The 26,420-nt window shown below is 48.3% G+C and overlaps 2 protein-coding genes across 3 annotated transcripts in view; one reads left to right on the forward strand and one right to left on the reverse strand.

Moving 5' to 3' along the window:
• The window catches only part of LOC119389743 (procollagen-lysine,2-oxoglutarate 5-dioxygenase), a 143,535-nt gene that overhangs the window by 72,277 nt on the left and 44,838 nt on the right, over positions 1–26,420 (reverse strand). The gene's annotated exons all lie outside the window — the stretch shown is intronic.
• The window catches only part of LOC119389745 (immunoglobulin domain-containing protein oig-4), a 50,226-nt gene that overhangs the window by 10,766 nt on the left and 13,040 nt on the right, over positions 1–26,420 (forward strand). Inside the window, exon 2 of the mRNA XM_037657124.2 lies at positions 25,979–26,259. Coding sequence (XP_037513052.1) covers positions 26,074–26,259 — 186 coding nt within the window. The 5' untranslated portion in view covers positions 25,979–26,073. The remainder of the gene's footprint in view (positions 1–25,978; positions 26,260–26,420) is intronic.

Raw genomic sequence — 26,420 nt, forward strand, 5'->3', positions numbered from 1 at the left:
CTTTGTCGTGCGCACTTGAGGCATTATTTACAGCGGCACTGCATTTATTTCCTCCTTGGCGGCGTCGGCGCAAGCCAGGAGATGCAAATTGGAACTTGTTGGTTAATGCCTATTACCGTTTAATGCGTAGTTATGCCGCGTTCGCGGCAGGTATGTTTTAACGAGGTTAACGCATGCAGCCGAAAATATTCTCTCTATCCACACGAAAAATACTCACCTTCGCTCATTGCGGGAGAACACACGCAGCAGCGTCGCAGCTAGCAGAGGAACAAGCTATGCAAAATAACGAAACTGAGAGTGCACAAACTCCGCTACGCGCTACGTATGCCACTCGATAGTTTTCGCTGCGCGACAGTTGACAGTAGCGCCAGAACACTCAGCCTACCGAGATGCAGCAAGCTAGCGGAGCGGCAGCGCTTTTTTTTTTTGGGGGGGGGGGGGGGGGGGTCACATATATTTACAACCGCTCAGAGGCAATTATCACAGCACTATGGAAGCCTCCATTGCTGCTTCTAAAGTTACGTTTTCCCACGCTGAAACTGACGCGGGCTTCAAAATTCTTGCTTGTGAGGCCTTTCGGCGCAGTTCGGCGCAATTTTTGCAATTTTTATGCTTTTGGAGCAGCTTGGCGCAGGAAAACGGAATCGTATCAAAAATGCACAATATGCGCAGCTGTCTCACCCCTGATTACGGCGTGCACCTATCGATTAAGTGGCTTTCAATGCGGTATTGTTTTCTTCAGTCAGGCACTTCTTTTCACTTAGCATGCTCTGACCCTTGTACATACCTGCTTTGAAGCCTGCTTTGCTGCGCATCCGTCAGTGCCATTTTCATGCAGGTGTGTGACTTTCCCATCGAGCAGAGTTTCGTTCGCTAAACCAGCTGTCCTCGCAATCGGGACAACTAGTACCATATTACGGCATTCGGAAGCGCGTGGCATATTTCTCACAATCTCCCTCGCCTGCAACATCGTTCTGAGCTTCCACGCGCGGTCCACACAAAGCAATCAGCTACACACAACTGCCGAAGATCTGGCATGTTCTAAGAATACCTACGCCACCCTGTACATCTCGCGACCCGATTCTATAAACCTACCACCACGAAATACGTCTTCTCTCGAACTTATGCATGCTAACACCCCCGGCACTTTTGCTGAAGGATTACTTCCTCTCTATTCTCGCCAGCCCCGCCACGGTGGTCTAGTTGTTATGGCGCTCGACTGCTGACCCGAAGGTCGCGGGATCGAATCCTGGCCCGTGTACTTAGATTTAGGTGCACCTTAAAGAACCCCAGGTGGTCGAAATTTCCGGAGCCCTCCACTACGGCGTCCCTCATAATCATACAGTGGTTTTGGGACGTTAAACCCCAGATATTATTATATTATCTCTATTCTCGCCGACGCATCAGTGCTCGCAATCACCTGGATACGACACGTACTACAAGTTCGGTCTACAACCCCCAAAATCGTCATCTCTTTCCAACATCGCATTCGAAATTCACGGCAAACCAGGCTAATCTCGTAACCAGCACGACGCTTTGCCGCCACGTCGTTATGAGAACGACTCATCTTCGAGCCTTCCCTCTACCTTTCCAGGTCGCTCTCTCCCTCTCAACTCATCGAAGATGCTGCGGCACGTCGATCACACCCCCATGGCGTGAGAGAGTCGTCTTCGCCCTAACTCTCCCAACGTGCCTCCATCGCCGCTTGCCCTCCGTCGATACACACGCGCGCGGCAGATCGCAAGCAGGCCTTCAATATTTATAGGCTCGGTCTCCGTCTGACGAGATTACGCCAACGCGCGTTCACGGCACGCAAGCCTCTCCCTCTCTACTCCCTCCTCTCCCACACACACACATGGCAACCTTCCATTCCAGCCGACGATGACGACGTCGCGATTTCTCGCGCGTCGCTCTCCCCTTCTACTTCGTCAAGTCGTCCCCTTCGTCCAAGCTCCTCCCACTCCCAACTTTCTTATTTCCCACTCCCCTACTTCCCTGGGCGAGTCGCGCTTGTATACTGCCACGTATTCGATTGCATCCTGGTTGAACTGTTTCTTCTTTTTTTTTCTCCTTCCTTGCTTCCTGCGTTCGCCACGTCCCCGTGGATTCGGCGTTGATAAGTAGACAACGTTAGATGTATCACGATATCTTTTTTCTCGTGCAGTCAAGCCGTTCACGTTCTCTTTTCTTCTTCTTCATCTTCTCCACATTTCATGCTATACTTTTTCATGAAGCAGCATCGGCGTGTTTCTCTCTCGTTACAAGCTCGTATATAGAGTTCGGCGGCGCCTTCTCATTGGAAGCGAGCGAAAAACGAACGACGCGAAGGATGAGGAGAAGCTGCGGAGATGACTGTCGGGATGCGCTCCCGGGAGCATAATAAAATAAAATACAACCGGCATCATCGTGTCTCTCTCTGAACGCGACGACAAGCGAGTTTCTTCGTCTTCTTTTCCCACTCCCGTTTTTGGCGCGTCGTGTCCGCTCAGAACCGCATCGTCGCTGACTGCGCAATTTCGTTAGTACGTTCGTTCACGTGATGTTTTTCTTCCTTTCTGTATACTTCAATTCGTGACGAGCGTTTTTCTTTATACTTATGTCGACGTCGTCGTTTTCAGAGCTGCTGCAACTTCGCTCTACGTAATGGCTCTAGCAGCGCGGCCGGAATCACGGCTACCGTATAACTTCCGTGTCAGGTTTCCCGTCTCGGTGCCCTTGAGTCCCATCATCGTTACTTTTTTTTATTTTTCCTGCTTAGCAACGAAAGCTCGCAGAAAACGACTATGGAAAACACGCGTCGTTATAGATGACGCGCGGGTCAATTTATTTCAAGCTCGCCTTTTTCGACGTCGCGCCGGTGTATACAGACTCACTCAGACGAGTCTTTTTGAACTAGTGCTTTTGATCGTCGATCAGGTACCGCAAAATTTGACGCAGACTTAATGGGACGCGATTTTACGCGGAAAATTTGTTAAGCGCGATTGCTGCACACAACACTCTATGAAAAGAAGACGAGTGAGCTTCGGTGTCGGCAACTGCGTGATGTGAAATCGAGACGGCGCGGCCCACGCGAGCGCAACTAAAACTCGATGGGTGCGCGTGTATGCGACGCTAACGCTGCGCCATATACAGCGAGGTAGTTGTATGCATTAACGAGAGCGATGACGTCAACGACGCCCACCAATATCGGTTGGCTGCATCACGAGATAAACAAAGACAAAATACCACACTGTTTCCGCAAAAAGCAGCAATGAGAACGCAATCAGAGAAGTGCTGAACCTAGCAACCCAACCCATGATATTTTTTTGCATTTGTATTTCTTTACGCAGCGGCTCCGCGCCCGCAAATTATATAAGGCGTTACCATGGCTATGAAGAAAAAAATGAAGAAGAAAAGCAAAGAAAGCTTCACTTCCGGCCTACTCATCTCTTTCCCTCATGTTCGATTACAACGGCCTCGTAGTACGTTCAGTCAGCGAATGAAGCCAAATAGTGCACGATCGATCGTTCAAACTTCTTTCAGTTCATGCGGAGGCTTCGTGGATGGCATATACTCGCTTCGGCAAGTGTACTGGAAGGATATCTAAGCGCCACGTTCACCGTAACCCCCCCCCCCCCCCCCCATCACCTCGACCTGTAGAGATCGGCGCAAATGGACGCTGAATCCGTCTACAGTGCAACTTCGTCCGTACTATAACGTCGGCGCTGACAGCGAGCCTTCCTTCACGCTCATTCGAACCCATCCAGATCCTTTAGGCCTACCATACTCGCGCAGCTGATCCCCATCCCACAACATTTCCTGCTGATCGTGGAATGCGCCGCGTTAACCCTGCATGCACGCGGCGAGGCGCAGCAGAGTCGGCAAACCGCCTATTACTCGAATGCGCTGCCAAGTGCCATTCCCTTCAAATCACCCGAGCGGCGGCACTTCCTCTCACCTTCCTTATTCGGTAAACATCGGTTTCCCTGGACGCGGCAGCCCCCTCTTCGTGGCAGCAGCCAGCCTCCTGGCAGCGAGCATTATAAGCCAATAAGCGAAGAGCACGACGCCACGCTGATGTTGCTGTTGCCGCCGCCTCGATCGCGTGTGTTGGGAGGCCGCTAGAGACTTTGCTCCTCCGATGCGCTGCTGACGGCGAGCTTCGATGCACGCCGTGTAGAAGGAACCAAAGGCAGCTCGTTACCACGGGAACGCCCGCGTGCTTCGCGAGATTACCCGGCCGCGCCGGTGAACAAGAGGGGGGGGGGGGCAAAACCGCGAGATTGCCTTCGGTCAGGAGCGAGGGAACTCGATAGAACGAAGAAAAGCGATGCAAAGGAATGCACGCCCTATAGGCCTCAAGCACGCGACCTCAAATACTCGGTCAGCGAGGTGCCTTCGGCGCCCCACCCCCATCCTTTATTCCCTCTCTCGACCTCCCGTTCTTGATGAAATGGAAATATGAAACGAAGAACCAAAAGAAAACGGCAAACGCTGACTCGGAACAACTCCCACGCCGTTCGTTCATTTTCCATTCCGCTCACACTGACTATAGCCCTAACTAGACGTCCTATTCCGAGACAACCTTCCTTCTCCTGCTTTCTTAATATATCGGGCTCTTTGAAATGTAATAGCGATGTGACGTGACTCGCAACGTATAACATCCGTGCGCGTTTTGTTTCGTTTTGTTCTTTCCACTTGTTGCCGATGCGTTGAGTAATCCCCGCCTCTTTTCCTGAGAAGTTCCCAAATTCGATAAACACTTACCGCGGTGAACTTGTGCACTGCGCGCACGACGAAATCGTATCGATTCCACGCCAACGCAACAACTACACGGTTCCTGTGAAGACGATTTTACGTCAGACTAATGGGCGCCGCCACCTCGGGCTGTTCGTGAAACGATTGTCTTCTTATTTTTGTATATCGCGACGTGCATTCATAAGGTGATGAAACGTCGAATAAACCAACCCAACCGTTTTCATGTGTATGCGTCTACCGTAGCACTGTTCGTTTGACTGTTAAGTATACGAAACGACAAGGTTAACAGTCCAATATGGCGGCACCGGACCGTAAAATAGTCCGCTACTGTACATATATGTGGCCTCCTCCCGTATGCGTCTCACACCGTTCCTCCTGCTGCACAGTCTCAACCTCACTCTATTGAGTGCGTGCATGCGTGTGCATCTGTCTGTCTGTCCACACATACACACACACAAACGCGCGCGCACGCACACACTTCATGTGAATGTAAGATTCTCATAAGCGACAGTATCTTCATTTACTTCGAATGCCAATTTGCTCTTTTCCTCCCGTCCTGTTTTTCTTTATCATTTCTTTTAAGCAGACGCACTTCTTCCAAAGTGCGAAGAAAACAATAAAACTTTCCATGTTTTTTTTATCCTTTTTTTTTTCTTTACAAGAACGCTGCTCAATATTTATGCGCGCGATCTCAGCGCGGCTTCTCGCATCGATCACATGCAGCTGCTCTGAAATGCAGATCTGAGCGGCTCAAACAAAAATACAAATCCTGACTATGGCTGGCTGGCATCGTCAGCTTGCCCTCCTATACGTGGGAAGCCCTCGAACAGTCACGTTCGCGAGAGTTGCCCCCGACACTTGCGACCAGGGGCGTAGCCAAAGGGGGGGGGGGGTTGGGGGGGTTCAAACCCCCCCGAAATTTTTCAGTTTTGCTTGCCTATATATACACGCACACCTACAAACGCACGCACGAACATACATGAAGTATGGTTGAACCCCCCCCCGAAAAAAATTTCTGGCTACGCCCCTGCTTGCGACAGCGCCAGTTGTTGCCTCCGGGAAATTTAGCAAGCCGCGACGGGACCAGAGGCCGCGTGCTTGCAGGCGACAGACCCCTCATAGATGCATCGACCCAACAAAGAGAAAATGCAGCACAGCGATTAGCGACCGTACATCTCTTCATTGAGCGGCAATATATGCACATCGCTAACACGTAAAGAGCTTCGGCAAACACGGAGAGTCACAAAAGACAAAGACGGAGTACGCAGCTGGACTGCACGAGCCTGCGCGCTGCTCCTTGTGCATGCGTTCGCTTTACGCGTGCTCTTATGTGTTTGTTTGTTAGTACGTTCCATCGTGTGCACACGTGCGTGCGCGTGCGTGAGTGAGTATGCCGGATAAAGCGCGCGGGCGCGCGCGTGTGTGTGTGTGTGTGTGTGTGTGTGTGTGTGTGTGTGTGTGTGTGTGTGTGTGTGTGTGTGTGTGTGCGCGCGTGCGTGCGTGCGTGCGTGCGTGCGTGTGTGTGTGTGTGTGTGTGTGTGTGTGTGTGTGTGTGTGTGTGTGTGTGTGTGTGTGTGTGTGTGTGTGTGTGTGTGTGTGTGTGTGTGTGTGTGTGTGTGTGTGTGTGTGTGTTTCCGCTCGCTTAGACTACCTAGTGCACACGCTTTCCCACTGAAAAGAACGCGACAAAACGAACAACAAAGAAAGAGTAACGCGTTGCTCGTCTCAGAAACACCCGTATAACGCCCGTAATTATTTTTTGAGCGCCGAAGAAGGGAAGAAGAGCGCGTGATACAGGGAAAAACGGGACCGATACGAAGGCAAGAAAGAAGCTAAGAGGAAGGAGGATGTGGAAGCAGAGAGGGGGGGGGGGGGACTTCGGTCTCATTTCCGGTTCCGGATCGGCGGCTTCGCGGCCCTCCGAAATTGCCTTTTCCATTTCATTGCTCACCGCCACCGCCCTCAAAGACGCCCCGTGCGCGTTGGAATTTTTCCATCACGCTGTATAGTGCTTTTCCTTCCGAAGCTTCGTGGTATCCTTCATTTCTTCTTTCTCTCGGTGTTCTTCGCTTTCAATTTCGCGCGCGCTCTTTTGAGGCGCCGAATCGTTATACCCGCCGAGAGTGTCTAACGCAGCGTGTTAATGCACGCGTACGCATGCCTTCGAGCGACGTCGCAGGCGCATCCCAGTTCTAAGCCATTTCGTGTACGCCACCCCTCCACCCCCCCCCCTACCCTTCCTCTTTTGCTGCTTCGGTTATTCTTTCTTTCGCTCTTTGTTCTCTGATGTGTCACTTCGTTCACCATTGTGTCCCTGTCTCGCTGCCGTTCCTGGCGCTGATGTTTGGCTGCGCTTTTTTCTGTTTCGCGTTACGCGGACAGATCACGTGGTCCACTGCGTTCAGCGTATATGCTCGACTGTTTCGTGTGTATCGTGCGGCGTGCAATATCCGGCACCAACCCGCACCATACGCGTCTTCTTTGTCTTCGCGATTAAAAAGAAACAAAGAAAAAGGAACGCAGGCATTCAATACAATTTCCAGAAATCTCATCGCGAAGAGCAGCGATTCCTCCTTTTTGTTCCCGTTACACAGTCAGACAGCACAACGCGAGGAGCGTCACCGCATTCTACTTTTCATCATAATACGAAACTATTCAGGACGGAAAAAAGAAGACACGACAGGGCTTGTTCTTCCGTGTCTATTTCTATTCTTCCTGCGCATCTCGGCGCTGTAGTTTTCAAGTATACATAGATTACCAACACGCCCAGCTCTCTATCACCGTGCCCCCGAATTCATTCGTCGGTTTCGCCGTTCCTCTAACAACGCGCACTATATATATGAACGCGGTGCGCCATCTTCTTTCTTATTCTTTGTTTAACTATAGACCATTCGGGGAGGGCTCGCTTCAATTCCTTCGTAGTCGCGGGCAGCGAACGATGCGTTGCTCGCTGCCCTTCCATATCACCAACATCCGTGTTTACTGCGGTCCAAACGACGACCATCCGAACCGAACTGCACCTCGTAACACAAAGTAAGCAATCTATAGCGTGCAGCAACCGACGCCGAACAGAAGAGTCCGAAACAAGTTTTTCTCCGCCGGGGCCAGCAGCAGGCCACAGTCCGACGCAACAAAAGAAGACAAAACCGTTGCGGCAAAGACATCGAACGGCTGTTCGGCATTCACCGAGTATATAACGTATATATACCGCGGGGCGGGCACGCTTCCGATGGCCAATTCCGGGGAGAGCCGAAACGCGGTTAAACTTAATCCCTTCTTATGGCGCTCACCATCGTCGTGAGCTTCTGGGAGGCTTTCTCGATGGTTGCGTGGAAGAAATGGAAGAAAAGACGAAAGGAAGTTATACACACAAAGGGTGGTGAACGGAATGAAACGAAACGACGTCGAACAACTGACTGTGTGGACCATGTGTCGGTGTGCCGCGAAATCTCGTCGAGGTTCCCCGCCCCGCTAGCGCTCGAAGAGCCCCGCACATACCGCAATCATCCGTACTAAAGCAGCACCATATCTTTCTTATAATTTAAAGCGAAGCCTTCTTTTAGTCTTCCGTGTGTTTTGGCGTTTCTCGTCGTTGCATATGTGACGTTGTAGAACACCTGGTATTCAAATAATAAACGCATACATCGAATGATGTGTCGTACTTCTATGCCATCAACGTCGCGTCATTGTTATCATGACAAAGAATCATAAAGCTGTGTATACAAGCGACAAGGTTGTGTTCGTTTCATATAACTGCCGTTATATCTCGCTAAATCGAACAACGCGTCGAATCATCGTTCTTTAATGAAGATACAGCAAATGGATTGGGAACGTGCTTATTCCGGAAATGACTTTGCGCGAACTCCGTATATTACTGGTATGAGCAGTAAGGAAAACGCGTGTCATTATGCAATTAAAAAGCAACCTTTTAGCGATGTTTATACTATCAGCCAAGCCGACAGAAAACAACTCGTGAACGAAAAAAGAAACGCGTTCATTAAATAATGCGACAAAACGCAATAAAAACAGCTGTTTAGCTCACATAGAATTACAGTACCTTATGTTGGTTCGTATACACACTTATTGTCTGCATGGAAGCTAAGGTCTTGTCTTTACAATATCATACGTAACGCATGAGTAGACCATTACAGAAGAAAAAAAAAGAAGAAAAAAGAAATTGCACAGCTAAATACGAACATGGACGCGGCTCTGACACAGATAAGCTTCACAGATGTCTCGACGTCCCACAAGATCGTATCTGCGGCAGTTATAGACAGAGACTTGACTTTACGCACGGGCATGGAGATTATTTCGTTCGCAACTTGGAAGGGCTGCAACACCCCACGGGTGCGTCTACTGTGCGGCTTCATACGGTACTCTTTCCGCACCACTTGCGGCCTCCGCGGTCAGACTCCTTAGAGTGGGGCGCTAAGTCCGTCGTTGGAGTTTGTTTAAGAGCACTCAAAAGCCCTCCGCCACTCTACAAATGTAGGAAAGTTGTCGCGCCCTCAAGGCGCCAGCTTTGCCCTTAACGGTTGAAGACCAATCGTAAGACCCCTTTCCGATGGCCCGGTACTTTCAGAAGAAACAAAAACCGAAGTACCGGGGTGCGGCGAAGGTGACTAAAAATCTGGCACCTTCGAGCTAAGCCGGAAGAAGTCCGCGGAAACAAAAATAATACGGCAAAATGTACGTCCCAGCAAAACGGGCGGAAAAAGAAAGGTAAAACGACGGAATTATGTCGTATAAAATAAAAAAAAGTATGAAGTACACTTTGGGACGGCACAATCAAATCCCAGAACGACCGATTCTTTGGCGTTTTATTGCGTGTTTTTCGCTATTTGGTACAGGCACGCGCGACGCAGGCGGGCCATTTCATCGATTTAAACGAGTTGCTCGGTTGAACGCACTCTTTTGAGAGAGCGACAGCATTTATTGAGGACCGCCCACAATAAGGTCTTCGCGTCCCCGAATTCTCGCCACATAGCCGATGTCCATCACCACAACTTTTGATTGGAGAAGGAAAGAAAAACGAGGAGAGAGGGAAAAAGAAGGAAATTAGAAGCTCCTCCAATATCGGGAAAGGAAACACTAACCGGCAATGGCCGGGGGAAGAAATGATGCGGTGCCTTGCAGAGAAGAAAGCAAAGTGTGGCATTTAAGAAAGAGAGAGAGAGAAACAAGAAGAAGAAGCATTCAACCAAATTAAGAATAAGAATACTAGAAGACAGTGTAAATATTAACTTACGTTGGCCCTTATTCCTGCGCCAGAATAATTTCGGCCATGAAAGACCGAACAAAGCAGGATATACAAGCTTTTCTTTTTTGTTCGTTTGTTTGCTTTCTGAACTTCGCGTCCATCGATATGAGGTCCGGAATCGAACCCGCGGCCTTGCTCGCACGCAACTCAGCAACAGAACGCCGCTCTAGCCACTGAAACCAACGTTGCCAGACTCTCTAACACGGGTGTGCGCACCGCCTACGTGAACAGGACATCCCCGACACATCAGTGGCTCCTCTCTGATTGCGCTGTCCCACCGCGTTAAGTATAGCGGACGTCTCAAGAGGACACGGACGAAGCGCAGGAGACAACTTTTCTTGTTTTTTCACAAGCATGATGGCAAAAAAGTTAAGAAAAAAAAAAACGGAGTGGAGAGACGAGCGATGTAACGAGCAGTTCTCATCAGAGACCGGACGCGTCACTCGAAGGCGCGGCAAGGCCGCAGGTACGAGAAAAAGTCACAAACTACAGCGACATACTACACGTTAGGGGCTGGAGATAAGAAGCAGAACATATACACTTATCATCCAATAGTACACGAAGACGAGTCCGCGTAACTAAGCTCACGCTCGAAGCTTCGCAGGCGTGTAGCAGCACCCCAACCCAACCAGTCCTCCTCGAGTTCCGATTAGGGACACCTACGAGTGCGTTCTGATGCCGACTCGAGAAAGAAGAGAGGGATGGGAGAGGGGGAGAATGCTTCCGAAGCCCAGCGAGGGTGAACGATTGGTCGTCACGCGCGGCTGACAGACGGATGAACGCTGGCTTCGATCTTGTCGGCCTTTCCCCATAGAGAAGAAAGAGAAAGGGGAAAGGGTTTGCAGGGAACGCCTGGCATCCTCTTTACTTAACGATCGCCTTTCCCACCAGAACCTTACAGCGATGGCGAACGGTGGTGCTCCCTATGTTAGGTTCCCTTATTATTTCTGTCGTTTCGCTTTAGTTCTATTTATTTCGGGAAAGTTCAAGATGCCGCCGTGGGAGCGCCATAAATCAGCCCCGGGCAGGGAAGACAGAACGGGCGCTCCCTCGGGGAGATGGGAAAACGCCGAACTATATATACATGGACGTCGCCTGCGCAATGTTTCTTTCGGCGAGTTCTATGGCAGAAGCGCTGTCAAACCAGTGGCTCGGGCCACAAGGAATATGTCGTTCGCGATATGTAGAATATAGCTGGCTATAGTAGAATATAGTTGGCGATAGCGTAATATAGTTGACTACAGAAGAACGCAGTTGGCTACAAGTGCAGGTTTGATGTGGCTGTGTATAAGGTCGCGGGTTCGATCCCGGCCGCGGCGGTGGCATGTTGATGGAGGAGAAACGCTAGAGGTACTGTGCGATGTAGTGCACGTTAGAGACTACCAGATGGTCAACACTTCCGCAGACCTCCGCAACGGCGTGCCTCGTAATTATGTAGTGGTTTTGGCACGGAAAAGTCAAGATATTAAGTTGCTCTGTACAAACCGTGTCACCGTGCACTCTTTTAAACAAGAAAAAGAAAGAAAACAATTTGTACACTTGGGAAGTCTTTTTGTCCCACAACAATAATGCGCCATCTCGTTGACTTGCGCTTACTTTCTTGAAAACTTGGCACTCTCCACTTTCAAGTATGCTGTGACGTCACGCTGACAAGGTCAGGCGCGCCGTTTGTGACCTGAAAGCAACCGACGCGCGAAGTTGAGACAAGGAAAGTCATGTGTGATCGATGACGGGTATCGCTGTGGGACAAAAAGAGACGCCTCAAGGAGTACAATTGCTTTTAAAGCTTAGAACTCTCAGTATTAGGTTACAAAGAAGCAGTCGCTAATTGTCGCCGATCGTCGCTTAGTCTATATAGGCAAGGACCCCCTCAGAACAGAACAGAAAAGCTTTCTTGAAGCTCCCCAAGTGTGCAAATTATTTATGAAGGGAGCCTTAGTCAAGTCAGAGTTGGACAGTCACGCCTCACACTGCTTCAACGTGTGTGTTGGTGTCGTGTCTGTGAGGTGTGGGGCGTGCTTTGAGCAGCCCCAGGTGATGTGATATAGTGTAGGACTTCCTCCGCACCACGGGCAGGAACCTCGATAGAACGTCGGAAACATGGCGCGTAATTTTATCACCTGGGGATAAACCCCGGTTTGAATTCTTTTCCAACTGATGGCCTACCCCTCAGAAGAGCCTTTTTAGACTAGAAAGCTAGCGGCTAACGCAGTCAGCCTAGAGCAACTAAGGCAGCGGTCAAGAAACGTACATTCAATTAGAGAACACGCCGAAAGTACGGGTGTAGTGCGAGTCAGTATAATCGTAGCCGCGCAGCCAGTCCATATTAAGCCGAACAACGCAGAAGACTGAGTCCAATTAAAGGACATTCAGCGAAGAGGTGGCTCCGAAGTACCAGTTGCACAAGGCGGAGCGCGAAATGTAACGATCTTATCAGGCCGAGCTGCGAGCGCTCGCAATTAAAACGGCGCGTTGCGAAAGGGCGTAATAGCGGTGCCGCGATCTCATATCCGGCGAGGATTTCGGCGCAGCTAAGCCCTAAATGGCCTACGCTGCAGTTTAAACTATACTATACCGCGCAAAGCTACCGGACGAGTTACGCAAGGCGCGAGAATCGTGCTACATTCCATCTTCTCGTTCCTACGAAGTGCGTCTGGCGTTTCGCGAGGCAGTGGGGGCGGGGCCTAACAATGCATCAACGCGGGGTTGTGTAACTCTTTGCTGGCAGAATGTTAACCTCCATACGCTGCGCGCATCTCATGCTTTCTTTTATTTCCAAAAACACGTTCGTAACGCGGTGATTACAGATGTTCTTGCGGGAGTTTTGCAACCACACCGCCGACTGCCGCGGCACGGAGAGATGGGAGTTAGACTTTCGTGCGAATCTGCTCTCTCTCTCTCTCTCTCTCTCTCTATATATATATATATATATATATATATATATATATATATATATATATATATATATATATATATATATATATATATATATATATATATAACTCAAGTACGCTTAGATTCCTGTACTTCCATATTCGTGAGACATTTCATGATAGCAACAAACAATGAACGTTTTTTTTTTTTATTTTTAATACGAAAAGAAAGAGAATGTTCTGCACAACCACGTCACAATCGGAAAAGACAGAGGAAAGCCCAGGAGAATAAAAAACACCCAAGAAAAAAAAGAAAAGTCAAATCATTTCTCGTACATGCACATACAAACTGAAGTAAATACCAGTTTATAGGTTTGTGCTCGTGTCGTCCATTCTGAATCCATTCTTGCGTGCGTTTTTCGCGCAACGCAATGTGTGAAGTTCACCGTGCTAATAATAATAATAATAATAATAATAATAATAATAATATAATAATAATAATAATAATAATAATAATAATAATAATAATAATACCTGCGAAAACACAAGGCGGCAGACCTTACATACTTGCCGAGTAGCACTGAAACTTTGCCAAAAGCTGCGTATTGGCGCAAAACGAGACGCATACGAGCCGGGCACAAACAGCGCAAAAAAAAAAAAAAGATGCAAGAGCTGCGTCGTTGAAACTTCCAAAAGAAGCGCAATTCGTTTTCTTTAATAAAGAGAACAGCGCGGCGATGCGAAGCTTTTTTAATAAAACACACTAATGCGTTCCCTAAATCACGCGCGAGCATTCTACATTAATATGAACTGAATTGCTCCTTCGATTTCCATTTGTGAATGAAACAAAATGCAGCCTGGGGCAAATGGAACAGGGCATTTATATATTATACATATAATCACAGCACATTATGCCTCTGTGACGCCACAGTGTTCTGGTGCGAGGTCCAATACCGAACAAAAAAACCTTGACCTGCGTTATCGTTTCTAACAATAGTCATGTCATGACGAAATGAAGCGTTTTGAAACGATACGTTACGAAACTCAACTGATTGGGTATTTCTCTTTAGTCTGCCAAAGTCACCTTCGAGAGCCGTGCAGAAAACCCAGCTGGCCGCGGCTAGCAACAATGGCCGTGACGCAATGACTCAATTACACACGTGCGACCGACACATACTTTTCCCGTTATTTTTTTTTTCTTTTCCTTAACGCCAGTGGGGCCCATTCCCGGCTTTTACGAACCCAGACACACACGTGACTTTTTTATAGGCGCGCAAAAAATAATAAAGAAAGAAAGAAAGAAGGAAGGAAAGGACGAAAGAGAGAAACGAGGACCGTAAATGTGTCCTCGAGTGAATAAACTCACAAGGGAAAAAGACTGTGCAAATCGCCCTAAGGAGGGGCACCTCACAGTATAAAGCACCCAAAAAAGACCGTGTACACACACACACACAGAGAAAGAGAGGAAGGGAGAGAGAAGAGACGGGCGATAATTGCTAGTGAAAATCACCCCGGCGAACCGAGGGTCCAGCGCTCCGGGCAGGCACGCGTCCAGCGTCTTTGGCCGCGATCAATGCAGGGTGCCCAGACTACTACACCGCCACGGCTAAGACCCCACGATCGAAGGACGTGAACTGCTGCTTCTTTTGTGGATGGGAGCACGGCGGCATGGATGGAGTCAAGGGATGGAGGGGTCGAGATGGGGGGAGGATGATACTCCCGCGAGGAAAGGCTCCGCGTGTACACGAACCAGGGTAGCGAACCGAGCCGGAGAGAAATAAAAGACGGCGAGAACTGCAAGAGGCTGAGGGCTTCGCCGCCTGGCTCCGGGGTCCTCGCCGCCAAACATCGTTTCACCCCAAACTGACTGACGGGCAGGTTACGAAAGCCACTGCCCGACGCGAAGTCTGTATAATACTGCCGGAGATAAAAGAGCTGCGAGCAGGAAGTGAAAGGCAAGGAGAAAGCAGAAAGATAGAGACTGAAGTGGACAGAGACCTGGAGCACCCCTCCCCTCGGGCGGGGCGACGGGATTCGAGCTGACGGGCATCGCGAAAGAGCTGGCGGCTGCAATTACGTAGGAGCGCCGTTGCGGCCGCCGAATGACAGGGGCCTCGGCGGCCGGGGTCCGCGATACCGTCTCGCAAAGATGAGAAAGACGAAGAGATGGGAGATGTCCGTATAGAGAGGGAGTGATGCCACGAGTTAGCGCAGCGTCGCGCGCGACAGGACAGGAACAAAGAGGTCGTTTGAGCAGCGACGTAGTTGTCCGTGGTCCGGAGCGGCAGCGGGAAACTTACGAAATCGACTCGGAAACTATGTAGGACGGACGTCTGCTCAAATTAAATTATGGCCCGTTTGCATCGCGAATAAGAAGACATACACGGCGCAGCTTTTCAGCGTAGCATTTATAATAGCATGGCATGGCATGGCATGACACGGTATGACGTGGCAGAGAAGAAAGAAAGAAAGAAAGAAAGAAAGAAAGAAAGAAAGAAAGAAAGAAAGAAAGAAAGAAAGAAAGAAAGAAAGAAAGAAAGAAAGAAAGAAAGAAAGAAAGAAAGAAAGAAAGAAAGAAAGAAAGAAAGAAAGAAAGAAAGAAAGAAAGAAAGAAAGAAAGAATACTGGTAGGATAGACGGTTACTAAATGAAGCGGGTACGGCAAAAAAGAGGTCTGACTACAGCGTGATTACGCATGTAGTGCGCAGAGCTCTGCGCAAAAAATATCTCAGTCTCGAGCACGTAGATCCTAATGCGTTTCGGTTAAGCTTGACTCACTCTTTAATGGAGCGCAAGCGACGCGATCATTCATTCAGAGAGGGGAGCTACGCAATGCCGCTACACACTGCCGTGTAGATCAGGAATACATTACGCCGGCGATGCGAATTATGCAAGGGCCGCGAAAGTCGTACACGGTCCGACCTTTTGCACTTACACGCGCTCCGACCACTGTTGAGAGGCGTACCACGCCTGATACGCCGAGAAATGACACAATTTAAGCCGAGATTTCTTCGATGGACATAGAGAGCGAAAGTGAGCTAGAAAGATTCCAGTTAATTTGCAAACGATTTATAATGCTTATGTGCAGAGGAGGATATGTGCCACTGATAACGCACCCCTCTTCGTACCAATCACAGCAACATGTAAGGTATATCATCATTATTTGCGTGCTTATCATATAAATAATACTGCTAATCGCATTAACGTCGCCAAACATCTATAAATCCGTATGGGATGAATGCGTGCGCGACCTTTTTTTTTTTTTTTTTTGGTCAGAACTGTCGTCCTAACACGTCATGTGTTGCTTTAAGGCACACGTGACGGCATCATCTCTGCGCGTGTTGGATATGTTCCTAACTTTTCCACATGAAACTTTCATTTGCTTTCGCTTTTTTTTTCTTCTTAGTTGCGACAAAAGCTTTCGCCTGCTATTTGTTATCACGAAAGCGTATACACGACCGATAAACTTGAACATTTTTTCTTTACGCTGACAAAGTGTCTTCACAAGTCCCCGTCGATATAGGCCGCGGCGAAAGGGAACAGAAAAAAAAAAGTTATAACATAATAAAAATAACAAATAAAAACGATGGGAAAGAGGAAACAACTGAGCCAGGAATGAAAGGAAAATATTTTTACAGAAAAGTAAGTCTTCTAAGCTGACACCTCTGAGCCTCTTGTCGCGACCGGTGAACTCGTTGTGCCAAACACTCTCTTTCTTTCTTTCTTTCTCCCTCTCTTTCTTTCTTTCTTATTAATATTAAGGCACGCGCTTCGCAACTTTACGTACACTCAAGATGAACTTCTCGAGATGTCGTATACATACAAATCTAATTTCGTTGTAAATTCGACCAATCAAAAGAGAAAAAAAATAAACAGCAGAAAAGAAAGGATTCCAACATTCCAGCTATCAATCAACATTCCTCGCCGCCCATTTCGCGCGCGCACCTTGAACCGGAAGCGCAAGAAAAAAAATCACGAGGCTTGTTTCCGGTGCGCTCCGGGCACGAGGGTAAAAAAAAGAAATAGTCGGTGCTACAAACAAGGCCGCAAGGTTCGATGCGTTATAAAAAAAAATCACAGCATATCCACGGGGTGAATGATGATGAGTGGGGCGAAGCTACGGAGGGAATCATCTGTAAACCGTGAAACTCTTCCGTGAAATGCGCCCAGTACATAATATAAAGAGCGTGAAACATCGTGTATATATTAAACATCAAACTTTTATTGTACTGTTGGTTTACGTGGTCCCTTCATTATCACTTGTGATCGGTGAAATGCAAGGAAGAAGTCCGCTCCCGAGCGAAAGAGCGCCAAGAGCGACCGCATTCCCCCGCTCGCCCTGTGCGAATTAAAGGCAAGGCTAGAGGGAAGACAGGACGCGCGTTCTACGACGCGAGGTCGGTAGCATGCCCAACGAAAGCCAACGGAACGCGATCGTGCAAGTGCTCCGGCTTCGCATCGCCTCATGGTTCCATTTAGCTTCCCAAAACCAAACATATTGCTCAAGGAGTGCCTTGCTTTTTCGTAGAAATAATTTCTTTATCATGTACATTAAGAACGAAAGTCGAAAGCTCACTAGAGTGTACGCCCGCAAAGTATGTCTTTTAGTGTGATTTAACCTCGTACGGCAGGGTCCTCGCGCCGTTGCCGGTCCACCTCGCCCGTTGACGATCGGGCGAGGTGGCTACATGCAACTACTACTACACACTTTAAGAAAAACATCTGGCGTTCTTTCGTTCTGTACAAAACATCTGGCGACCAATCAACGGTGTTTTGAACAAAATTTTTATTGTTTAATCACGCACAGGAGAAATCTCACCAGGCACTACCTTGGAGGTAAACTGGCTGCTAATGGCAATCAGACATCCTCGGCTTTTAGCTAACACTTACACTTCGCGCGCGCACTTCTGCGAATGAACGTTTTCTACTGGAAGCGCAATGGCTGCTAATGGGGAATGAGAAATCACGAGGCTTTTAGTTAACGCGCACGCTCCGAATTTTTTATTGTTCAACAACGCACAGGAGAAATCTCCGGGCACCACCTTGGAGGTCAAAGCGTAAGACTTCTTACTCACTACTACGACCACGACGACTACGAGGGACGAACGGGTGCCGCCTTAAGGAGCTTCGCCCCTAAAACACGTCACCCCTCACCGCGTTTCCAGCCGCGGCTAAATTTCTTCCACGCGCATACAACAGACCGCGTGCGACTGACAACCAATCGGGCCCACGGTCACGGCTCAAGAGTTCAAAGAACAAGAAACTACCATAACAACAAGAGAACCCGCTACGGAAGGCACAACGTCGAACGAATATTTCGAAGCAGGCTTTAAGTGGGGAGCAGGCACTATAGCAAAAACCCACAACATCATCTTGGTTCAAAGGCGGAGCAGCAACACAAAGGATGCCCGTTGTAACGCTTTCCTTCGTGTTTGCTTTGTGTTTTCGCTTTCACCAAAGTTCTAAGAATAACAAGAAGAATGCCCGATAGACACGACGTTCGTCCGCGCATTGTTCGCATCCACGTTCAGTTCTTTGAAACAGACCAATCTATGTACGCCGGACCTGCGAGACTATATCATACATACACTCGCGGATCGCTCGACCCTATATTAAAGATCGAGTCGCTGAGAATCACAAAAGATGCGAAGAATTCCAAATTACACTCCGAGAATCGAGCCGAAACTCGATTGCTGCTGGTTCGAGGAACAATGAAACGGAGACCCCGAAAGATTACGATGATAACGATAATTGAAAGCCCCGTGCGAAATTAATGGTTACGAAAGCGGGACATCTTGATTACAGTTATTTCACCAGAGCCGTTTCGTTCCGAGACCTCAAATCACTGTCGCGATCGAGAGCGCGCAAAGAAAAAGGAAAAAGTAAAGTGAGCCCAGTCTACAGAAAAGCGAACTTGAAGAGCGACCTGCTTTCATCAGACTTCACACTAATTTTCCATCCTGAATTCTCTTTTCAACGCTATAAAGTTCGAAGAGGTCGTCTTCTGAACAGTCACAGCGATCATTTCATTCGCCCTTGAAAAAAAGAATCCTTCACGAGCTCTTTAGAACGCCCCTATTGTGTTGACAACGTGCCGGCATAGATCCAACAGAAAATTGTCCTTACTATTCCCAATGAGTGCCCTCAGTCGCCCAATAATGAAATGCCTTGCGCGTATTTTTTTTTTTTTTTTTTGTACGCTAATGTGTGCATGAATCGCTGATAATAAAGAGTGGCTGCGAAGGGCGTGGGACGTCCACGTGCCTACGTTTCTCCATTTTCTTTTCCTCACTGCCACGTCACAACCGCGCAGAAACAGAGTCCGATTTGCACAGCGTTTCGTGCGCAGTAGACGGCGCTTGACATTGAGCGGTAGCGTTCGTTGATAATCTACAGCATAAATGTTTGGCGTGCGCTCTCATAAAAACCATTCTACGCATAATTCAATGACATTAGATAGTATCAGTACCGGGGCTTCAAAGCGTTCGGGTCGCTTCCCAACCAGAACACCGGCTCGCGAATGTAAGCACGCGAAGACAGTACAAAAGCACGCAAAGGTTTACGGGGTAGCTATCGCTTGGATATCTCTATACTACTACTCTATTCGCGTGAACACGGAAGCGTTTTCCATGAAGAACTCTACGGCAGCGCCCAAAGTAATGGCGGCACACTAGAAAAGCACCGAAGGCTTATAATCAGTCACGATATTTTCGGTTCCTCTAGCATCACAGCATTTGCGTTGGCGTCTGAAGCGAATTCGCGTTGACGTACATAAAGAGGCTCGAAACGTATAACATCGGGAGTAGAGAATCGCTACAGTGGGAACGGTACGTTTGTAATTCGAGCATCCTCCCACTGGCATCCTTTCAAATTTACGGTGCCTTTCAGTTTTTGCAAAGGAAGTTTGCCTGTCGCAGACACATAAACCACACTCCTCTGCTCCCACCCTATACCCTCGCCTGTCTAAATTTAGTAAAGGAAGGCAGAGACAAGACGATACTCCAAGAGCGTCGCCTGTATAACTCCTACATGAAAACACGTTGTACGTGGGAGACTGGCTATACTGAGTTAGAGAGCAACCGAACCACTCATCTTAGTCTGTGGGTGCATGTTGAAGTCGTCGATCGCACTTCGGAGTGTGTACGACTAAAGCCTCGGTCACAAGCACTCCAAGAAAGACTGGTAAAAGACTCAAGCATTGGAATGATATTGAATGAAGGCAATGTTGACGTCATAACTGCGGACAACTAAGATTAGCCAGCAATATTCATCATTAGCCAAGAGCTAGCCATCCTCAGCTATTACTGGTAGCGTGCCAGAAAATGCGGTACTTAATGTAGTGAAAATTTATCGCCGTTATCTCCTTAGAGGAAGAACAGCAAGCAAAACAACCGTAGCCGGAACGCGCGCCACTGAACAACATACACGGCACTATTATCAAACTACGTGCGCCAGCCTGCACCCCTGTTCACTAGCTTGTGGATGTACAGTACTTCGATAATGTATTGCCGTTGCCACGTGCCCTGGGCGATGTTATGTCGGCATAGTTGCTCCTTTCCTTCTTTCCCTATGCGCTTTCGATATATATATATATATATATATATAATATATATATATATATATATATATATATTATATATATATATATATATATAATATATATATAAGAAGACACACGTGGGAAACAGAATAGTTTCGGCCGTGAGACCGACCTTCGTCAGAAGGCCGGTCTCTTTTTGAAACGTAAAGAAACCATTCTGTTTTTCGACGTGTGTCTTCTTTTTATTCATATTATTTACAGGCGTCCAAGAACGTTATTCCCGCAATTATATATATATATATATATATATATATATACTATATAATATATATAATATATATATATATATATATATATAGATATATATATATATACTTTCTGACATCGTGGATAACATCAATCAAAAATTCAGGAGCACTCGCCCTATCGGAAAAACGGGGGCCAGCGGAGCTTGGCGTAGGGGTGCCTGACGTACTACTACTACTCTTTCTTTCTTTCTTTCTTTCTTTCTTTCTTTCTTTCTTTCTTTCTTTCTTTCTTTCTTTCCTTCTTTCTTTCTTTCTTTCTTTCTTTTTATCGCATTGAGCAACGCTCCCCCCTAACTGTTTCCTTCCTCCATGAACGGAATTGGACCGTCATCGACGTGTTTAGCAGCGAAACACATCAGTTGCTACAGGCAACAACGACGGTGATGCGTTTATAACCAGGCAACAATGAAATGTGTGCGACGTGAAATGGCAAGTGGCCTCGATAAAAGGTCACATCGCCACATCAGAAACGGCTTATCGCCGACAAGCCTGCGATCGAGAGAGCATCAATTATCGGAAAACGGCGCACACAAACGCGCACTATTTGACTAGCGCACCTTCGAGGGCAGCAATTCTGTACGCTCGCCGGCGCCAGCTTTTTCGCATACAACGCCGCCACCAATATCTGAGTTATAAAAGCTTCGCTTAATGCGTGAAAAGTTCGTTTTGCAAAAAGTAACGATTACGCGGCGAAACGTCATTCACGCACAGGTACGAACTGGTAAGCTTTACCGCCGTTCCCATTCCCATGTGGCGGTGCACCCTTTACAGGGTTAAGCTAGACGCGTCAAAAAGGAGCGAAGCTCTGTGTACCGCGGCGCGGAGCTTACAAGCGGGAAACAAACAGTGCGCTGCGCTGACAACGGAGTTGTTACTTATCTATTGAGATGCGGGCCCTATAGCGTCTCCTGCTGGCGCTTGCCTGCTGCGATTTATCCGAGGATTACCCAGTTGATATTGCAGTCGGATTGCGAACCAAGTCTCGCAAATTGCTTTCATCAACGTTGTCTTGTTTTTGTGTACTTTTAGCGCTTTCTATTCCAGTGATAGTCGCCATTTCATCAAGAGCAAGCCGTTTTGCGATATTCCTAAGAAACAATCTTACTACTGATCTCCAATCTGCGTTGTCCTTGGCTTCCAAGGCGGTGTCCCGCGTAGCAGGATAAGGCTGGTGCGCACTACCCGCTTCATGGGGTCTTGAAAGCAGCGAGAAGAGTTTTTTAAGCGAACCTTCTATGAGTTGCGGATTCCAGTGGCGGCGGCAGAGGCGGCAGCGGCATAGTTCACGGAAAACTCGATGCCGGCGAGTGTACACAAATGCAAGTGTACACAAATGCTGCCCTCGAAGATGAGTCGGTCAGAATGGTATTTGTATCCGCAGTTTTCCAATCATTGATGCTTTCTCGATCGTCGGCTTGGCGACGATCGGTAATATATCTTCCGCGCGTCAATTGTAGTGAGGCAAGCGATGCGGTCAATTCTATCTGATCTGTTCCACAAGCGACAGGTTCAAACGCTTTAAGCTTACGTTTGTGCAGAGTTCCAAGACCGGCGAACTCGTTGGTTCTCTACGCAGACCACGTGTGTGACGTGGCTAATGTACACGGAACTGCGCTGCCCTTGCTCGCGCCGTGACCAAGCCAAACTGAGGCATGTCATACACGTAGACGAAGTCATTCGTGCGTACAGAGTGTGGTAATTACGTAAACTCATATCTGGTATCGTTGCTGTTGCACTGCATTCATGCCGACGTCGTCGCGCGAAGGTGGTACCACTGAGTAGTACCGCCACGCAGTCGTAACACTGATGCCAGACTTACAACCATGGTATTAAGTGTTTTAGGACTGGTACAACTGGTATCAGTAATAAAAGGAGCGCCCTCGCGTTCTTTCCTCCTGACAGCGACCGTTCTCAGACGCCGTCGCTGGGGACGCTAGCTCTCTGCTCAAAGACTCAGACAGCGTCGTACGCCGCCTAAGAGGCTCACAACAGACGACTCACACCCCATCCCCGCCCCCAGCTCGCTCACGAAGACGTTGATCTTCAGCAACTTCAACTCGAGGTTGAGTCTCATTCCAACTTCTTTCAGGAGTGAAAACTCGCCCACTCGAAGACAATTTCCCGAAGAGTTACTCAGCTTACGCTCTTTACACGTCGCTTCCGCGATTCCGGCAAGTTCGGCGTGTACGTAATCTGAAAGCTCAGTCACGTTCTCCGAAGCAGGTTGCTCGTCCGATACGGCACCGAAATAAATGTCTGCGCTCTCAAACGCTCAGCAACGTTCGCTCTGAAGCGCCCACACCGAATTTTCCAGACTTGCAGGGGAAAAAATATCAAATACAGAAGAAGAACACTCTCTACGCGCTGCCCGTCTTCTCCACTCTAAGCAGACGCTCTCAAGTTCGAGCAAAAAAAAAAAAAAACCGAATGAAGTGTGTTCTCGGAGAGTTCACATCTGGCGAAAACGGCGGCGAGCACAACGATTTCTCGGAAAATGCGCACCGCGAGCTCGCTTCGCCCAGAAAACTCAAGTAGTACAATCGCCTCGAGAAAGAGATAGGATGTGGAAGAAAATTAAAGAAAAGTGGGAAGAGGACTATATATCTACTATATATGTATGCCGGGGCCTATTCACTAAAAAAAAAAGAAGAAAAAGAAAAGCCTCCTCCTCCGTTTTTCTCAAGAACAATGCTCTCTGCGTGTCTTCTTCTTCTTCGTCTTCTAAGAACGTTCCTTGTTTCCCCAATGTAGGGAACACTCGATAAGGCGACGGCGCCGCCTTAAGTGTTATAGAGACGAAATTCTCAAGTGCTGTCAAAACAAGGCCGGTTCACGGTATCGAAAGAGAGAGAAGGAAAAGCGTCGACGTAGTCCTACACATACGGGCACATCAGCCCGGAGGGGGGGGGGGGGGCAACACAAAAACGACGGGCAAGAAATCTCCATTAGCGAGAGCGAGCAGCCCTGGGATCGAAGAGGAATTGAAAATAATTGCGAGAAGCGTCGGTCCGATTCGTGCCTATCAATCTTCATCCGGGTGTCCCGGCCGCGGCGACGGTATGGGACAAAGATTGGGTGAAGGGCCCGCGCACGCTCTCGGGGTGCTGCCGGCTTTGCTTCTACAGAGCGCCAGCTCCAGTTTGTGCGCGGGGCTTATCGTTTTGTCGTTGAGGATGATGTGCCGACGACGTGGGGAAGACGAATGGCGACCTGTCCGTAAACCTTCAACCTCGAAGAGAGTGAGACGATCTTTCAAAAGTGTTTTGCGCAGTGTATCGATTCGGAGTTTAAGATGGAAGAACGAGAATAACGACGGTGCGGTAGGAAACCCCTTCCGAGAGAAAATTGAAAAGGACAATTTTAAATTTTCTTTTTTTGCGTGTCTAGGCAAGTTAAACGAGCTGTCCTCCATCTGAATAACTTTGTTAGGAAAACGCTGAGCTTGCCGGGAAAATGTCGCAGTGAACGTCAAAAGACCGCGAACAACCAACCAACCTCGTCAAAGAGAGCGATATGAGTTGCGCTTTTTACTGTTAAACACCACGACATTCGTTAAAAAATTACAAACAAAAGCAATTTTGAATTGAAAGACACGTATTACGCACGTGTGATTCCTGCGTCCTTGTTTTTTGTTGTTCTTGTGTGTGTGTGTGTGTGTGTGTGTGTGTGTGTGTGTGTGTGTGTGTGCGTGCGTGCGTGCGTGCGTGCGTGCGTGCGTGCGTGCGTGCGTGTGTGTGTGTGTGTGTGTGTGTGTGTGTGTGTGTGGTGTGTGTGGTGTGTGTGTGTGTGTGTGTGTGTGTGTGTGTGTGTGTGTGTGTGTGTGTGTGTGTGTGTGTGTGTTTCGATAGCGTGGCTAATAATTTTACTAATACTAATACCGCACTGTGTACGATTATATGAACTAACAGATAGATAACCAAGCCAAAGAAAGCATAGGAAAGGAAACGGGGGTGGGGGGAAGGGGGTTTTTGTACGCTATGTAAGTGTAGTAGTAATGAGATCAACAAAAATAAAAGTGGACTAATAAAAAAAAGCTGCACCAGTGGGAGCCGAACCCACACCTTCCTTTTACAGCATAATAACTATACTTCAATTTAAAACAATGCTAGACAGCTTAATCATTGCAATGAGATTACATGAATAGAATGTTAATGTTACAACAGCGGATAGTCAACCGTATTTAACGCTGTGGAATGTTTACATCATATATAACCCGATCCATCACTAGCCATCATTTAGCAACAGTATCCAGCATTAGCGATCGTTCAGCCAACATTAGCTGGCACTAGCCAACGTACTTGGCCATCACCTAGCCAACACCAGCCAGATTTATCTAGCACTAACGAGCCCGGTAGTATGCAAGTATATACGGCAGTGCTCATATTTATTCGCCGGAAATCGGACGTAGCCATAAGCCCATTACAGCAAGTGATGGTAAGAAGTATATAGACCTTTGCACAGGTGAGAACAGACATCTCCTTTCTGGACTGTGGCAGGGGAGTACAAAGGCTGACGTCACTGCCTTGGCAGTGCGTTTTCGGGGTGTCATGCTTATTTACCACGACCCGGAGGGGATTATGGCGGCGCCCGGGGAGCCTCCGTGAAAACGCGTACAGGGAGACACTGTTTTCAAATCTACAATTACCACACCCTCCGCTTTCTTTGGCTTCATCATCCGTTGACTTCGTGTGAACTGAGTCTAGCGAATACGGGCCTCTCGACTGTTAAAGGGACACTAAAGAGCAAAACAATTTTTCTCGCATTAGTAAAGTAGTCTTCCACGATACCAAAAACACCACGCTTTCTGCGCGAAGACGCTTAATAAGCGAGAAAACGCGCAAAAAGAAAATACAGGTGGCGACGCCACCTTGGAATTCCCGCACCATTTGCCGAGACGTCACATGTTTTTGACGGCGCCTGCTTGGGCCTACGTAGTTCCTAATCGGTTAAATCGATGTACATTGTCCTCTGAGGGGGCCAGAGACTTGACATAACGAGTTTGTGGAAATTTCGTCGAGCCAGTGGCGCCAAAATACGTTAAATGCTCTTTGAAGTCTTTTACGTCACGAATTACAAAGTTCGGCGCGAAATTTAAAAATGAAACTTTGAACTTGGTTTTCTCCTCTAATAATAAACCCATCGGTGGTGAAATAAACTACACAAGAGTTCTCCGAGCACACTTTATCAATCTAAACCAATTCATTGTTCCTCTTTAGTGTCCCTTTAATGTCACTGCATGGATGGCACCTCGTTCGCGCAGGTGCAGCGGCGGCGCCCGAAGAAAGCTCCGCTCCCTCCTGGGGTAGCCGCACTGCGTAGGAAGAAGCAAGGAAGCAAGGAACCACAGGGGGGTCCATGTCCTCGCGGCTCCTGGCGTGCTGGCTGGCCCTGGCGGTGGCGCTGACGCTGCTGCTGTCCGAGGCGCAGGGCGCCAAAGGCCGCGGAGGCAAGCGGGGCCGCGGCCGCATGCGCTCCTCCGGCTCGGCGAGGTACATCTTCTACACGCACCCCAAGCGGAAGGAGTACTACGACAACCCGAACGTGAGTCGCGCTTTGCAGGATGGACCCTCCCTCCTTCCTCCCTTGCTTGACGTGGATGTGACGTTGATATAGATAATTGCCTAATCCCTTCGATATGGATGGCGAAATTATATCCCTTAAAACCTCTGTGTAAGCGACACTACGTGTTACCGCGTTTTAAC

Source organism: Rhipicephalus sanguineus, chromosome 4, assembly GCF_013339695.2.
Source record: "Rhipicephalus sanguineus isolate Rsan-2018 chromosome 4, BIME_Rsan_1.4, whole genome shotgun sequence".
NCBI lineage: Eukaryota > Metazoa > Arthropoda > Arachnida > Ixodida > Ixodidae > Rhipicephalus > Rhipicephalus sanguineus.